General features: G+C 50.1%; 1 protein-coding gene across 1 annotated transcript; it reads right to left on the bottom strand.

The window, feature by feature from the left end:
• LOC138102566 (serine/threonine-protein kinase PAK 3-like) lies at positions 1-14,434 on the bottom strand. The gene is made up of 14 exons (XM_069000282.1): positions 14,359-14,434; positions 12,813-12,913; positions 10,168-10,302; positions 9,546-9,890; positions 8,954-9,121; positions 8,452-8,629; positions 6,352-6,415; positions 5,614-5,662; positions 4,724-4,836; positions 3,942-4,059; positions 3,025-3,124; positions 2,394-2,590; positions 608-745; positions 1-173 (listed from the first exon to the last, which is right to left on the bottom strand). The coding sequence occupies exons 1-14, from the start codon at positions 14,432-14,434 to the stop codon at positions 45-47; spliced, it is 1,911 nt and encodes a 636-aa protein (XP_068856383.1). The 3' UTR covers positions 1-44.
• Between the last annotated feature and the right edge of the window lie 1,770 nt (positions 14,435-16,204).

Here is a 16,204-nt window from a genome sequence, read left to right as displayed (position 1 = left end):
AATCCTACTCTACAATCCTACTCTACAATCCTCATCTAAGCTGGTCATGGAGAAAATAGTCCTGAATGGATGGATTGCCACTGCAATCTTTTCTCCTCCTCCTTCCACTTCTTCAGTGACTGGATCAGTGGCACCAGGCTGGATGCAGGCTTGGCTGATGTTACAAATGGATGCTGCCCAAAGGAAAAAAACCAACCAAGAACAATGAACCATGACTTTCCAAGCTCAGTGCTTCAAAGGCAGGGGTAATATTTTTAAATGAAAAGGGGATTTACTCTGAGTAGGTCTAAGGAGCATAGTGCAACAGTGGCACAGGTTGTCCTGAGAGCTGGTAAGTGTCCCTTCCCTGGAAACATTCCAGGTCAGGTGGGAAGGGGCTCTGAGCAGCCTGATCTCTTTCAAGATATCCCTGCTCATTGCACACCACATGGATCAGATGGCCTTTACAGGTCCCTGCCAGCCCAGCCCAGGATTCCTCACCATTTTCATTTGGAAAGCACCAAGAGTGGAGATGAGGAGGAAGGGGGCTCATCTGATGCCTTGGGCTTCAGTGGAGGAGGAGCCCATCCTCGGACACTGTTTGACCTGCAGCCCCTTTGCATTTTACCTGCAGGAGCTCCTTGGCAGACCAGCGCCGCTCCTCGTTTGTCTGCAGGCAGCAGTTCAGGAAGTGACGCAGAGAAGCCGAGAACAGGTTGGGCTGCCGCAGCTGTGGGGTCCCTCCTGTGGCTATCAGGAGTTCAGCCTGGAGAAAAAGGAAACACAAGACTCCACCTGCTTCTTTTGATGCCTTAGGTTTTAACTTTTCTATTTTTCAAGTCCTGTACTGCCTAGTGTGTAGCTCGGAAGTTTTGTGTGGCCTGTTAGCTACTGTTCTCTCGTGCTAGTTAGACATAACAAAGCCTCTCTAGGTTTGCTCTCCAAGGACACTCCGATTGTCCCAGGGCCCAAAATGTGTGAACTCAAAGCCTCTGAAGAGGGGCAAACTTGGGCTAATTACATCATTACTGGGCTCATAATTGGAGAATTAACCCTGCTATGGAAATGGACCAAGCTTACAAAACTGTGAAGAACTCATGACCCAGGGTCCATCTTGGATGTAGCCTTTTGACTGCCCAGGCTGTATCTTTGAAGGCTGTTCAAATAAATACCTATTTTGATTCTCTTATTCTTGTCTAGTCTCTGTTTTTAGGTAGCCACTCCAGGCATCAGTTTCAAGTCTGTAAATGCTCTCCCAGAGCCCCTTGTTTAAGCTCAACTCTGCAGTGGCAATTTCTGCCTTGGCAGAGAGGCAGAGATGACTTTCCTATACCAACAAAAAACCCAAACCCCAAAGCAGCCACAGCTTTTCCAGCATCCAGCGGAGCTTGCCTCGGCAGCTGATTTGATTGGCTGACCTAGTTAGGGGCAACTACATCAGCAAAAGCACGTTTTGCTTCTCTGAAGATTCACACCAGCTTGACAGGCAGTTTGGAAGAGGGACTTTGCTCTAACTGTTTTCATGTATTATTATAGAAAAGGGAGTTATTGCTCAGGTAAGGAAAGAAACATTTGGAACCTCGCATTCAACACAGACACGTTAAGATGCATGCAGAAACGTATTGGGATGAAAATGCCTGTTTGGGCACACAGGAGCCACCTGCAGCTCTGTCTCGCAGCAGTCTGCAAGTTCCAGCTTCTCTGATGTGGCAAAAGAAAAACTTTTCGTGGTCAAATCAGCAGAAGGAGAAATGCTATCCCTATGGTAGCCCTCTGCTTTTCTGGATACTCAAGTCAATGCATTAAAGATGTGCCCATCCCAGAAAGTGCCAGGTAACAAATGGGAGGTTTTGGCAGGCTCTCCGAGTCACCAGGCTGCAGCTTGGTCACGTGGAGAACGTGGCTTGGGCTATGACAGAAATATGGTCACTAAGTGTTTCAGCAACACTGCACAAGAAGCAGAAGACACTATGTGGCCTTTACACCCTCATGCCCAGGTTTTAGGCAAGTGACAAGAAACCGTACAGGGAGTGCAGTTCTTCTCTAGAAAACCACTGTTTTAGAAACTTTGTTGGTTTGGGTTTCTTTCCTTCTTTTCTGGAAATGTAACACCAGCTCTGAGATGTGTGTTTTGTGTTATTAGAGACCTCTACACAGACAGACGAGCTGGAACAACTTAAAACCCAAAGGAAAGTGTTGCCTGAGAATGGAGAGTGTTTGCATGTGGTAGGGCCTGAGTTCCCCCACCGATGCAACCAAAACTACAGCAGATGCTGATGTGCTGCAGGGCCATTTTTAGAAGGGGACCTTGGTGGAAGCAGTGCCAGCAGACGGCAATGGGATTTTGTCTGATGGAGGACAGAACACAGGATAGGTGAAAAAGACAGAGGGATCAGTGAGTATTTGCTCCTTACCGAGGTAGGACTTTCATTCCAGTGAGGAGCTTCTCGTTCCACCATTTCGAATCCCACAATTCCAAGAGACCATATGTCCACTTTGGGGCCATATGGTTGACCTAGCACAACCTCAGGCGCCATCCACCAAGGCGTCCCGACCACTGAGCTCCTTAGATTCTGCTCAGGGGTGAGCTGAGCAGAGAGGCCAAAATCAGCTGAGGAGAACAAAAAAGTTCTGTACAATTAGGAAACCAAGCAAAAGAACTCCCCACTGTAAGTCTGAGAAAGCGCTGTTGAATCTCCTGGAAATCCGTCCCTGCTCTGTTTCCTCAGGACTTTAGCCAAGGAAACACGGAAGTGGCTGCTTTTTAAATTTTTTAATCCTGCCCCCAGAAGTGGCTTTTATTCCCTGGAACCTTTAGATTGTAGCTCCCTCCCTCTGGAAGGGACACACACAGACCCAAACCAGTGCCACTCTGGACGGCTTTTTCCTCGCCATACCTCTGTGCACGTTGCAACTGTGCCTTCAGCTCGCTGCAGGGGTCCCTGCACTGCCAGCAGCACCACTTTGGGGGAACTGGCAGTCACTCAAAAGCAGCCCCAAACCCCACATGCCCGGAACGCTCTGCCTGGCCAAGAATATACCAACCCAGCTTGACAGAGCCGTCAGTTCTGAGAAGGATGTTGCTGCTCTTCACATCTCGATGGATGACATGGTTTGAGTGAAGAAAATCCAGTCCTTGCAGGCACTGAGAGAGAAAACAGAGACAGGAGGATAAAAATGAGTGGTGTGATTTGAGCCCACAAGAAAGGAAACAGCTCTAAAAGATTCCCTTTCCAGGGGAATAGAGTGCAATGGCAGAACACAGAGCCATTGAGAGGAAGAGCTTGCTGCTCCAACACTACCTTTCTAAGGGAAGGCACGTCAGCTTTTGAGAGAGCCAACGGGAATTGCTGTTCTAGACTGTCCTCTGCAAAGCAGCCAGAATGACTGCTGCTGCAGTGGATGTGCTTTCTTCATCCAGAGGACAAGCAAGGCTTTGCCAAGAAAGAAAGAGTCCCTCCCTTTGCTGTGAAGCGGCTCACTTTTGGGTGGGAGGCTGCATGGCAAAGGTTTTCTTGCTGGCCTCAGCACAGACTTGGAAGTATCACATGAGTCGCCTTTCAGAAGCAAACAGCATTTTGGGTGCACTATTACCCTTTTCAGCTGAGGACTCTGAGAAATGAGTCCCTTTTACCATTAGTTTCCAATTCTGCTACCAGCACTTTTGCTTTTACAGGCAAGGAATGCCGTGCAGACAGGCTCCAGGCAAGCATTCAGAGAGGCAAGGTGGAGAACAGCAACTACAAATACAAGAGACAGAGTGAGAATGCAACAGCAGGAGATAAGAGTACAAGAACAGAGTACAGGGAGTGCAGGCACACTGCCACGCAGTTCCCCCGCTTCCCCATAGCATAGCAGCCACACAGAAGCAAAGTTTGGCACATGGAATCCCTCCAGTTCTCAGCCCCTGTTTCCCAGACAATCCTGCCCAAGCCCTCGGAAGCACAGGTGGGATCCCTGACCTCCCGACTGACGGCTGCCATCTCATCTTCAGATATGTACATCTCATAGATGGCATCAGTCAGAGTGCCTCCATCCATGTACTCCATCACCAGCCAGACTTCATCATCCACAAGGTAGCTGAAAGAAGGAAATGAGGCCATGGAGATGAACGTGCATGGCTACGCCACTGTTTGGAAAAGACAACGATTGATTCTTGTTTCCAGGTCCCTTTGAAACGAGGACAGACTCAAAGGAATAGACGTTCCCTCTAGGCTGTGCAGTGATTGCGGTCTGTGCTGTGTCAAGGAGAAAGGCACAGCTGTGAAAAAGGAGATGTCTTAGATGGCCAGCAAGTGAAAAACACAGTTTACTAACAGCCCAGATAAAAAGCTGTCACACATGGTGTTTATGGAAAAAAAGCACCTAGTCTTCCTGGCATGCACAGCAATGGAAAAGAGGGGCTGCAGTCCAAGGGAAATCCTCTCTCGGATGGTTCATCAGCATTTAAGACTCTTGAGAAAAATCAAGCCCCAAGACAACGTGGTGGCAGTGAACTTAGAGGGTATTGACTTAGTAAGATAGCACTGGTGCAGGCTTTTGAAGAATTGTAAACGATGTGTGCCAGGGAAGACTAATGCAGACAAAATGCACTCTCTTCCCATCCATTGGAGATGAGAAGAGAAATAATAATTGATCAGTAATTAACGGCTCTATTTTCTGCCACAGACCAAAGTTGGTTTTTGACCTCTCATGCTTGCAGTAGGTAAACAAACATTCATGGGATAAGACCACGACCACTCACCTGTCTAAATAGTTGACCAGGTTGGGATTCCTATTCATCTTCATGATCATGAGTTCATTGACAGTTACTTCCTTCCTCCTCAGTCCTTGCAGACTACTTTTCTTTATGGCCACCTAAAATGACAATGACAATCAGTACCTTGAGAAGTTGGTGGCACGAGACCACAACACACATGGAGCGAGTGATTTTGGAATGACACAGCTGAGCTGTGCCAAAGTGCCTTGTGATTAGACACTGGAGTAATTAGGAACTGACATTCCAACAGCCCATTTCTCCGCTCCCTTGTGGGCCAGAAACAGGACACATGGCCACTGACGTTTTGCCTTGTCCACTTGGTAACAATGGTGTCTCAACTATCACCCACAAAGCTCTGCCCACACTCTCTGCTGCTCTGCCTGGGATCCAGAGAAGTAATCCAAGCCTTGCTACTCTATGGATACATCCTGGGCTATAAGCAGGGCTTAGGGCTCTTAGGGACGCCTTGCAGATCCCTCCCTACGTGCAGTTCCCAAGTGCAGCACTGCAGGTTGCTAAGGAACTACCAGTAAGGTTCAGATGTATTTGCTGGCAGCCAGAAATGAGAATTCAGGACTCTGAAGCTGTAGCCACAAGAAAGCAGTGAGATGCTCTAAGGCACCACCTTTGTTTTAGCCACTGAGAGTGAGTGAGCACTTCCTTCTCCAAAAGGAACCACTGCTCTCCTTGCCTTCCTTCTGGCAGCTGAGAAGGACAAAGACTGTCCCAAATGTATTTTGCAGGCTGGCACCAGTCTGTGCTTCTTGTGCCTTTGCAGCACAGCTCTCCCGGTGACCCAAAGCTCCAGCCACAACTCACACCAGAGGGGAAAGCCCTCAAGAGCTGCAGAATCTGCAGGGACTGTTGACATTTACCTCTCCTCCTGTGGCATTGTCGAATGCTCTACAAACTTCTCCGAAACCCCTAGAAACAAAACAGCAGCAAAGAAAGGAGAAGCTGTTTAGATCTTGGCGTGAAAGCCAGCCCGGACAGGAGATCTCTGCTCTAAGTGCCTAAAACCTGCAGGAGGCATGAGGGCTCTGCCAGAGGGCACATGATGCATTTTCCTCTCCAGTGCATGGGCACTGGGCCTGTTCCTGAAGCTTTGGGCTTTAGTGCCTCAGCTCAAAAAGAGAGCTTATTCTTTCATCTTGAGTTTCCGTTTCTAAACTGTGTGGTTCTAATCCTGACCACTGAGTATTTCCTTCAGCAACCTCTTGGAAAGAACTGTTCCTGAGAACTGTTATCTGACAGCTACCAAGGGCTAGGCTGCTCTTTCAGGCAAGCAAGATTCTCCTTTCATTAGTGCGGCCGTATGATTTTGAGACATACAAAAATGCTAAGGAAATTAACACACAGCTGTCCCACACTTGAGAGACAGGAGATCTTCCAGCTCCTGTTCCTTGCTGCAGGCAAGACCGTGGCAGCATGGAGATGTCTTTGACAATGCCTTCTGACCACACTTACAAATTCTGACCAGCACTGAGAGATGGGCCAATCTAAGCCCAGTGTCTGAACATGTTTGCAGCTTGCCTGACTTGACACTTGATAGATATTCCACCAGCAGAACAGCTGGCCCATGGTTTTGTAGAAGAAACTGTGGTTGGACTCACCCGCTGCCGATATTTTCCAGTTCAGTGTATTTCATCACCGGATTTTCCATGCTCACCATTTTCCCTGAGGGAAACAAAGTGCAAGATGCTCACTTGAAAGCAGAGATGCCACCTTCCAGGAGATACAAAAGGCAGCCCCACTCTCTGGGGCTCTGAGCCTTTTGTGGTCATCTGGGTAACAACAACAACAGCGACAAGAACCACAACAGCAACAGCAACAAGCCAGGCAGCTCTGCAGCACAGATGGCCAGCACTGAGACTGATTTTCTACAGTCCTCTGAAGAGATCTCTTGAGAGGAAACAAAGCACAGAGAGATGCATTCGCAGGAGAGGAGGGCATCTTGCCAAAAGAATGCCTTTCTTTTTGTAAACCAGAGCAGCTCACGTTGTGACCAATACCAACGGGGCTTTCCGCATCAGGATGCTCAGCCGTTATGGGCAGGCTGAGTTCAAAGATGCCCTTGCCCGTGTCCCATGTGAAGAACCACACTGCTTGTCTTCCCCCTGACTGCGCGGATCAGTCGCTGGCATTGGACTCGCCCTCTCAGCTCCGCACACGTCCCCGCCTTCCCAGCTCGGCACAGCGGCCACGGGCAGCAAGGACAGCAGTGCTCCTCGGGCGCCGGCGTGGCACGGACAGCTGCCCAGAGGAGATGCTGAGCCTCTCGTGAGTCCAGGCCGTGCCATGCAGAAGCCGGCCCAGACGAGGGGCTGCTGCCTCCCGGCAGCTCCGCGCTGCAGCGGCCGGGCAGCAGCAGGACTCTCTCAGCTGAGGAAGGCTCCAGCCTCTGCAGTCGCAGCGGCCGTCAGGGGCAGGGCAGGTACCACAGCAGGGCTGGGAAGGCCCAAGGATGAGCACTGACAAGCACTGGGAAGAAGCCACAGCCAGACCGAGCCCTGTTCCAAGCTCTTGCCCCCTTTCAGGACACAAGAGGATTGGCTTTGAGATCAGACACACCGAGGTGCACATCAATGCCCTTCTTGTCCCAACAGGTGATGGTAGACACAGAGTCAACTGGGCTCTGTTCTCAGCCCCCCCCAGGTCTTACCTGAGAGCACAGCACTGGCAGCTGTTATGGGCAGGAAGCAGATTCAATGGGCTGTGCTGCAGAATCACAAAGGGCTTCATGTGTTTTCCTAGAGAGTGAGCTGTGCAGGGCTTGGGCCAACGGGTGGCATTCTAACAGTCACGGGAATGATTGGGAATCAGGGATGAAAAAGTGCCACGGATCTGAGGGATAGACAGTGGATGGGCTGGAGGCTCACTCCTGAGAAATGCCTGCAGTGCAGTTTTACCTGACCACGCCACATCAATGTGTCTCTTGGACACATCCTTATAAGCATGAAACTAGGATATTAAATAGGGATTGTTATAAAGTATCTGCTTTTTCTTTGGGGACATGTGGAAAACACCTCTTGCTCTCAATTTGTGCTGTCACTTGATGTTTTTTCAAAGAAGTGGTCATTGGCAAAAATGTTGCATTGTCATAAAAACCAACTGTAGATGTAGTAGTGGTAATAGTAACAGTCATCAAAATTACACCAATAAGACACATGAGGAAGAAGAGCTCCTTCAGGATGGAGAAAAAACAACTTCACCAAAAAAAAAAAAAAAAAGGCTCAAACCAAACCAAACACAAAAAAACCCCAAAACAACAAACCACCAACCAAAATCCTTACAAACCCACCAAAAGACAAAACCCCAAAACCAAACAATTTCTGCGAAGGTCTTTTGCTCTGATGAATGCTGAGAAATCAGGAGTCTAAGGAGAATTTAGGAAGCCAAATATTCCGTTCAGTTTGGCCACTAGCACAGAGGACTTGCCTAGATCATTTGCTAGGTCACAGCTGATGCAGGAACAATCCCTGCTTCTGCCTTCAGCAGAGAGGGAAGCTCAGGCAAAGCCAAGGCAGTCTGAGCTGTGCTCAGAGGCAGCAGGAACACCCAGAGCACTCCCTCGCTGCCTCGGAGCACAGCACTTCCTGTGAGGAGTCCTAAATGTCCCTGTGACACCAAACTGCGGAGCAACATTTGGCACAGCTATGCTGACACATGCACACAATACACTGTCCCTCACACAAGAAATACACAAGACGTACTCAGTAGCTCCAGGAGGTCATCCTCCATCTCCTGTTGATGGGAAGAAGCTGTGTCGCTGTTGGAGCTGAGCAAACTGCCCGGGCTCCACTTCTCAGGCTGGGGTGCAAAGGCTCCTTTAGACAATGCTGCTGCTGCTGCTGCTGCAGGAGCAGGTTCCATGCGAGAGCCTGTGTAGATCTGAGACAAGAAATGAGGTTGTGTCAGAAAGTGTGGCTGGCAGAGATTGCCCTGGGATCCCATTTCAAATGCAGGCCCAGAGGAAGATGCTGTCAGCCACATGCAGGGCTCTTAAAATGGATTTTTTTGCATGTCCACTTCTCAAACCGGATGGGTCAAAACCAAAGGCTGATTTTACTTGAGTTCATGGCCAGATTCCTGTAACATTCTCATGGATTTTCTGAAGGATGACTGCTGCAATGACTATTCCACTTCCTCCCAAGCACTCTTTTCCCCCTCCAAGGGCTATGGACACACTTGCATCTCCTTGTTCTAATGTTCTACCTCCTCCCATGGAGTCCTCTTTTCCTCCACCATCTTCGGGACGGGCTCAAGCTGCAGCAGGTCCGGCTGGGACAGTTCCTGTGCCCCACGCCAGCCTTGGGGCTCTTTGTGGCCAATCACTTGCTGGAAGTCTTTGCAGGCTGCCAGCTGAGATGTCCACACTTCCACCTCAAGTCAAACACAACAAAGCAGTCAGACACTACAGCTTATCCCTGTCAGCCGTGGGTCAGCGACTGTGAGGAAAGGGAAAGAACAGGTTCACAAGGGATACAGACAGCTTGTTTCAAGATCCATCAGGGTCACCAAGCTGACCTGCAAAAACACCTCAAGAAACAAGGAGAGCAGGAACAGGCCAGCAGGAATCCATTTGGATGACTGCTGGCCAAAAGGCCAAAGGACTAGTCGCACTGTCCAGGGCAGCAGCTGAGATTCAGCAGCCCAGGACGTGTCCTTCAGAGTGGCTGTGATAGAGACCACAGCAGGATGGCACTCAGAGACATCACCCCACCCGCCTGCTGCTCTGCAGAGGAAAAGCAAGAAGGGCAGAAACCACCAGTTTGGTGACTGCAGCGGCTCTCTCTGTTTCACTCACTCGCTTTTCTAGAGCCTCATGCTTTTGGAGTAGAAGATTAATTTCCTCTCGGATGATTTTCAGTCCTTCATCCAGCCTCTTCTCCCTTGCCTTGATCCTAGCCTCAGTTTCCTGCAGCTCTGCCTGCAGCTCTTTGTCGATGTTCTGCAAAGAAGCAGAGAGAGGATGTCTCACAAGTGGAGTGGCTTCAGCTCTTACACTCACCTGCTCTTGTAGATCGCTCCTGTGCTGATGGAGATTCTTCTCCTCTTGGATGCTTCTGATGTCTTCCTTGCTCCTCCTCTTTGCTGCCTTGATGTCACTCTTGGCTTCGGGCAGCTCTGCTTGTGGCTCTGCCTTGATGTTCTGTACACACAAATGCAGAGCAAGTGACTGGCAGCTGCCATCAGGCTCAGCTTTTTCCTCTTTCAGCCTCAAAATCACATTCATTTAGCCCCTCCCTTCTGCTTCCCTACCCAGCTCTGCTTCCATTGGAACCCTCCCGTCCCAGCACTGGTCTCTGCAGATGACAAGGCTCTGTGCTTTCAGTGCCTGTGGGACTCCTGGCCTCCTCAGTCCCAAGAGCTCCGTTTTATGTCCCTGTTCCTGCCCTTCACTCTGTCACCTGGCTAGGCAGGCTCACCTGGCCATTCTCTTGTGCCTCTTCCACCTGCTGCCTGAGCTGCTGCAGCTGCTCTCGGGCTGGGAACAGCTCTCGCCGAGTCTGGCAAGGCATCTCTGATAGAGCAATCTGCTCATGCTCTTTCTCTAGAAGGAGCTGCGCAGAAAGCAAGAGAAGATGGCTTTCAACTTCCCATAAAATATTTGTGGGGCAGGACTCAGAGACTGATGGGCTCGCACATTCCCAAAGCAATGTGCTGCTGCTCTCCCGGGTCCTTCTCTGCCCACGGGGAGGCACAGATTCCAAAGTGACACTGGCACTACAGTCAGGCTCCATCTGGGACTGAAGCTCCAACAGACTCTTAGGCATCTGACAGGGAACGTGGGGCATTTCTCAAGGCTCTGCTGAGGACCTCGCTCCTCTTCTGCCGTGTCCTGCTTGTCTTTCAGAAGTGACTGACACCCAGCCCTGTCCCACAGCCCCACCCTGGCTCTGCAGGTGGCTTCCTGTGGGAGCTTGCTCCTTGTGAGAGACACTTCTGGAGTTCATGTTCTCTTCAGGCCTGCACTGCCATTCCTGCCTTTCTGACATCTACACTCTTGTTACAAATCCTGGATTATTCAGGAGATGAGGATGCGAACAAAGAGCCTCCAATGGAGGTCAGAGGGCCTCTATGGCCACCTCAGTATATGGAGGGGAACCAAGGTGTTTCTTGTCCTCCCTCTTTTGTCAACTGAGAATTCTGACCGGCAGTAACAGAGACCCTCAGAAGGCCCAATTAACAAATTAACTTAGACACCCTTCAGGATGCCAGTGATGGAAACCATGTGTCCTGTAATGCATGTTTGACCAGAGTCACCAAACCCCACCTAGAGGATGGGATTGCTCCACACCCATAGGACAGACCAAACTTTCACGGATAAACAGGGGGAGGAAAACACCTCTGAGGGGAAAAAACAACCATCTCTGGAGGGGGAAACATCTCTGCCTGCTCGGGATCGCTTGATGGAACATGTCTCTCCTCCTCTCCTGAAAGGATGTCTTTAGGTGAGCTTTGCACCTCCAATTGCCTTGGAGCAGAGCCAGGAAGTTTCATTTAGATAAACAGATCGATAGATAGATCAATAGATAGATAGATAGATAGATAGATAGACAGATCGATCTCACTGTTATCATCTCTCTTTTCCTATGCTATGCTTTCCCTCACTACACACATCAACACTCTGTAGCCAGTGCCCTGATCAGCAGCAATCCTGAACTTGCTCTCCTGTTGCTTCAATAAACCACACTCTTGGGGAACCTGGAGCAGGAAGGGCCTTATAGAATGCGATCAGACCCAGGGCACTGCACTGGGAACTGCACTCTTTGTGCATCTGTACTGGGGCAAGTTCTTCTCTTGGACTCAACCAGACTGATGATGTTAAAGTGGCTGCACTTCAGAAATGAAGCTGAGCCCCTCCCAGACCCTCTGACCTCTGAGGACCAGCTGGAATGCAAGGGTGTGGATTTCCTGCTGAATTCCCATACCTGGAATACAACACATTCTGCTCCCCTGGGCTGCCAAAAGGCACGGGCGCTGTTAACCGGAGAGTGATGTGCAAGGCCCTGCTGGCTGGCCGGACACCAGAACAGCTCCTTCTGCACCAATCTCCTTGCCCCAAACTACGTGTTCTCATGCAAAAATACTGCAACTTCCAGAACCGCCAGCTTGCAAGCTAAAATTCTAGCAGAATCTCGTCCAGTGCTAGAAAAGTCCAGGAAAGGTTGAGTAAAAGCACCTTTGTTTGCCGAGAAAGAAAAGACAGGGAGTCTCCTCCTAGAAAACCAACAAACCAACAAACAAAAAGATGAAAGTGCCACCTACTTCAGAGCAACATCTTTGCCCCCACTCTAGGCTCCAATGCAGTTTTCAAATGCAGTTTTAAAAACAGACTTCACAACAGAAAGTATCTGCAGAAACATGGCAGCCTCTGGCTTCTGCCACGGAAGAAGGGCTCCCAACTGCGCACTTTGCTTCTTTTGCCACACGGGAGAAGAGTGGCCCCACACAGGTCCGTGCACAACACAACCATCTCTTTGCAGCTTATCAAAAGCAAAAACACAGGCGCACTCAGAGCCCCTGTCAGCTCTGCTCCTCACTGCTCTGCCTGAAGAGGCCAGAGAACAACCTGGCAACCAAGGCACCAAAGTCCCTGACTTCAAGCAGCACCTCCCCGTCCCCAGTGTGTCTCTGAAATACTCCCAGCTCAGCCCACCCAAGAAGCTCATGTGGACAAACCACCCCAAAGCACTTGTGTGCTCACATCAACAGCTTTTGTGCCAGCAGCTACTTGGCCAGCCTGTGCAGTGGGACATGGCTCTCCAGGCCACCGTGTCCCCCACGTGTCTGGCAAGGCTGAGAGCGGTGTCTTTGGAGCGCTCCCTCCTCTGGCGACAGGGGAGCCTTCATGATTCACGTTTGCCCCTCTTGGAATCCCAGCAAGCTGGGGCCTGAACATGACAGCTCAAAGGCCGTGTTCCAGCTCTCACTGGCTGGGGGGAATCGCTAGGTCCTGCCAGGACTCCAGCACTCAGCATCCTCGGCCACCATCAGCAAGTGCTGGCCGCTCAGAAACTTGCAGCTCTGATTTCCTCTAAAGACAGCCACAACCAGAACTGCCACTTACCGGCTCAGGACGTTCAGATTCATGACTGACCACAGCTGGAGAGTTCTGGACATTTTTCTCCTCTTCAGCCTCTTCAGCCTCTTCAGCCTCTTCAACCTCTTCTCCAGGAGCAGAGGGAGCCAGAGGAGAGCCTGAGGTTGGTTCTGTGCTCTGTGGACAGGCAGGAGTGTGAGGGACAGGCAGTTACATGTCATTTCTAACCTTATCTCTATTCAGCTCTACAACCAGCTCTACTAAGGAGAAATCATAACCTTGCATAGCAATGGGATTCCAAGTGCCTCCAACTAAAGTAAAATGGGCTAATTCAACAGTACTGCATATTGCTCTGAATTAGATATTGCAGCCTGGCTACTCTCAGTAAGCAACGTTCTCTCTGCAAAGCTGGGCTTTTAGTTCTGAGACAGCTCTGAAATGCAAAAGCAGCTATTACACAGCGATGCCTTTGCTATTGCTGCTGCAGACATGAACATGGATTTTCTTTCTGCCCACCCAGCTCAGCCTCCTTACTCTACTGCCACAGGCCAAGCTCACAGATTTCTACACAGTTCTTAAACACCAGGAACATCAAAAGTTCCTGTCTCACTCACCTCAGGATCAGGACTGACGAATACACGGATCATGTGACCTGCAGTGGGAAGGGAAAATGAACCAGATGCTGTGAAAAAACCGTCTGTGCTGGTTAATCCCGCAGAACAAGTCCACCCAAACAGAGAGGGTTTTCTTTTCACAACAGCCCTCCAGCAGACACAGTTCTTCCACACAGCCAGCAAGAGAGCAGGACAATATTCTTGGTTGTGCCTAGGCTTTGGCCTCTTTTGCCAGTAAATGAATACAAACTTGATCAAGAAAATGCAAATTGTTCTTCAACACCCAATATTTCTCTTCTGCCCAACAGCTAAAGCTGCCTTTTTTATCCTCTCCTTCAGGTTCTTTTTTTAAAAAATAAGTTGCATGCATTAATTCCATTAAGTTACTGAAAACCGTTGCCCAGAAAACCTTCCCCCAAACCCCCCTGAGATGTCATAGTTTGACTGGGAAACAGCCCAGGAGCAGCTCTGGGGTTCAGGAGCAGACACTCACTGTTTGGGAGTTTGCACTTCATTGCAAAAAGAATCGCTATTTTAGCACTCATTAAAGGGTCGAGTTAGACAGTCAAATCTTTTCATGACAAAATTTAGAAACAAAGAAGCTTTCCCTGAATTCCAGGCACAACTGCAGAGTTCTTTGAAGGCCTTCTGAGAACACCTCCCAGGCTGCCTTTTCAAAGTTGTCCTGCTTGACCCAGCACCCTGAGGAAATGACAGACTCGGCTGCCACAGACTCTCCCGTGGAGGGAAGGGAACCCCTGCACGTTCCCTTGCAAATGCTGCCCGCACCTCCCTGGCTACAGACACCCTCTTTTGAGCTGAACGTGTTGACAGGAGCTTTACCAAAGCAGTGGCATCCTAATGGTCTTTTTGTTTCAAAATCAACTCAGTTACTAAGAAAGAGCAGGAAGCCCTACACAAGCCAGGTTGGGTTACACCCAGGGAAAACCTCTACTCACGTGTCAGGTTAGTCAGGTAATAGGCAGAATAACCAATGCCATACACAGTGCAAACTGCAGCAGCAAATGCCTCCATGATTTTAGCCCTGCTGTGCAAGTTTGCAGACTGTGCTCTAACACAAGAAAAAACAAGGCTCCTGTCAGAGTGCAGCTGCCCCCTGACAAGGCCTCAACCAGGAGGATGCTCCTGCTCTGAGCAAGCCCAAGAGCTGCTCTGACACTGAGACCTTCTGTGCACCAAGGCAACCTTCTGATGACAGCACCACAACGTGGCAACCATGCCCTGACATCACAAAGCAGCTGCTCTGCGTTGGTCTGGGAATTGATGCAAAGCAACCCAAGATTCCCTGCAGCAAACACACAATAGCCTGGGAAGTTCTCCTCTGTCACAAAGCAGCACAAACTCCCCTCGTGGGCCAAACCCTGTTGTTCAAGGGCTCCAAGAGTAACTCAAAGCGTGCCCCAAGCACCTACAGCCTGTACCCCAAGTGAACACTGAGATGGGACCAAAGCAAAGGAAACTAGACCAAGAAAATGGCCCAAAGCATTGCACAGATCCAGGAGAGAAGGCACTAATTGCATAACAGCTGTAATAATTCCTAACAAATCTCCCCACACATTTGCACTTTTATTGGACACGCCCTGGTCCCCTCTGTAGGTACATCTCTGCCTCTGCCTTTCGTCCTCTATGGAAGCAGTCGAACGGGCAGGATTTGCCCACCCGCAGGAGCTGCTCCAAGCTGGGAATGCAACTGGCAGTGCTGATTTCCAGAGGCTTCTGGCTCCCGGCTGAAGCCAAGGCCAGGAGCGGGTTGAAAGGTGCTGGCGCTGCTGCTGCTCTGTGCCAGAGAGCCCCGGCTGGGAGGGCACGGTGCCCACTGCGCCGTGGGCTCTCTCTCTCCTGCCAGAGCTGGGCGCACCTGGGAAGGAGTGATGATGACTTGTGGGAAAACCAAGGGCTTTGTGGGGGCTGCATTTCTCTGCACACACCCAGGCCACCTGGGGCACAGAGCTTTGGCCCCCAGAAAAGGGAAACCAGAGGGAAACGGCTTGAAATATTTCATTTCAACCTTTTTTACTGTTCAATATAAGTGACCACAATGAAAGGTTACCAAGCAGGGATCCATCCCTGCTGCCAGCTCAGCATTAGAAAGGGGGCGTCACTTGATTTCAGCGCTGGGTGCATGGGGAATCACTTCCCTAACACGTGCACACCCAGCAATCTCACTTACTAGCTTCTACCCATGGAACTAAGACACACTCATTACTTTGCTGAAACTCACAGGCTAAACATGACTTCAAACTATTTGACATATTTAAACCACTTGTCAGAAGTTCTTGATGTGAGAGTAGGGGTGTCCTGAGGGTCTCTGGTGGTCATTTGGGGAACATCCCCATGTGTCAGGGATAGGAGACAGATCTGAGGCCTGACATGTTTGGTCCGCAGTGTTGCACATCGACAAGATAATGCAGAAGACGACTGTATTGTTAGTTAGCGGGACTAACTTCTAGAAATGAAACTAGGTATCGGTCACCTGGTGGAACTCATCCTGGGAAAGGAGAAACAATACATAATGGAGCCATTGTTGGCATGGAGTATGATCATGGGCCAATGTGACCTCATCTCGTAAGCTGGCCCTGGACGAAATGATGTTGAAACTGGCCACTCCTGAGGAGGAGATATAAGGTGTGCTCCTGGGGTGGAGGGGAGAGGACGACATGATGCACGCCATTTTTATCCAGGGGATGCCCTGAAGGAGTCCTGCCCTTCTGCCCCTCCCACTCAGGAGCCATGCTCTATCTCCTTCTCCTGCTCGGTGGCTTTTCCAGCAGCCAGGCGCCGGTA

Source organism: Aphelocoma coerulescens, unplaced genomic scaffold (assembly GCF_041296385.1).
Source record: "Aphelocoma coerulescens isolate FSJ_1873_10779 unplaced genomic scaffold, UR_Acoe_1.0 HiC_scaffold_87, whole genome shotgun sequence".
Classification (NCBI taxonomy): domain Eukaryota; kingdom Metazoa; phylum Chordata; class Aves; order Passeriformes; family Corvidae; genus Aphelocoma; species Aphelocoma coerulescens.
The sequence above is the reverse complement of the archived record's forward strand: the minus strand, read 5'-3'. Positions and strand labels throughout refer to the sequence as shown.

What these genes read in the sequence shown, in the direction of transcription:
- LOC138102566 (XM_069000282.1), bottom strand. Translation starts at nt 14,434, where the DNA reads ATGGAGGCATTTGCTGCTGCAGTTTGCACTGTGTATGGCATTGGTTAT. An exon ending in CTGGAAAATATCGGCAGCGG is followed by an intron (nt 5,663 to 6,351) that starts GTGAGTCCAACC and finishes TTTTGTTTCTAG; the next exon opens with GGGTTTCGGAGAAGTTTGTA. An exon ending in ACAATGCCACAGGAGGAGAG is followed by an intron (nt 4,837 to 5,613) that starts GTAAATGTCAAC and finishes TTGTCATTTTAG; the next exon opens with GTGGCCATAAAGAAAAGTAG.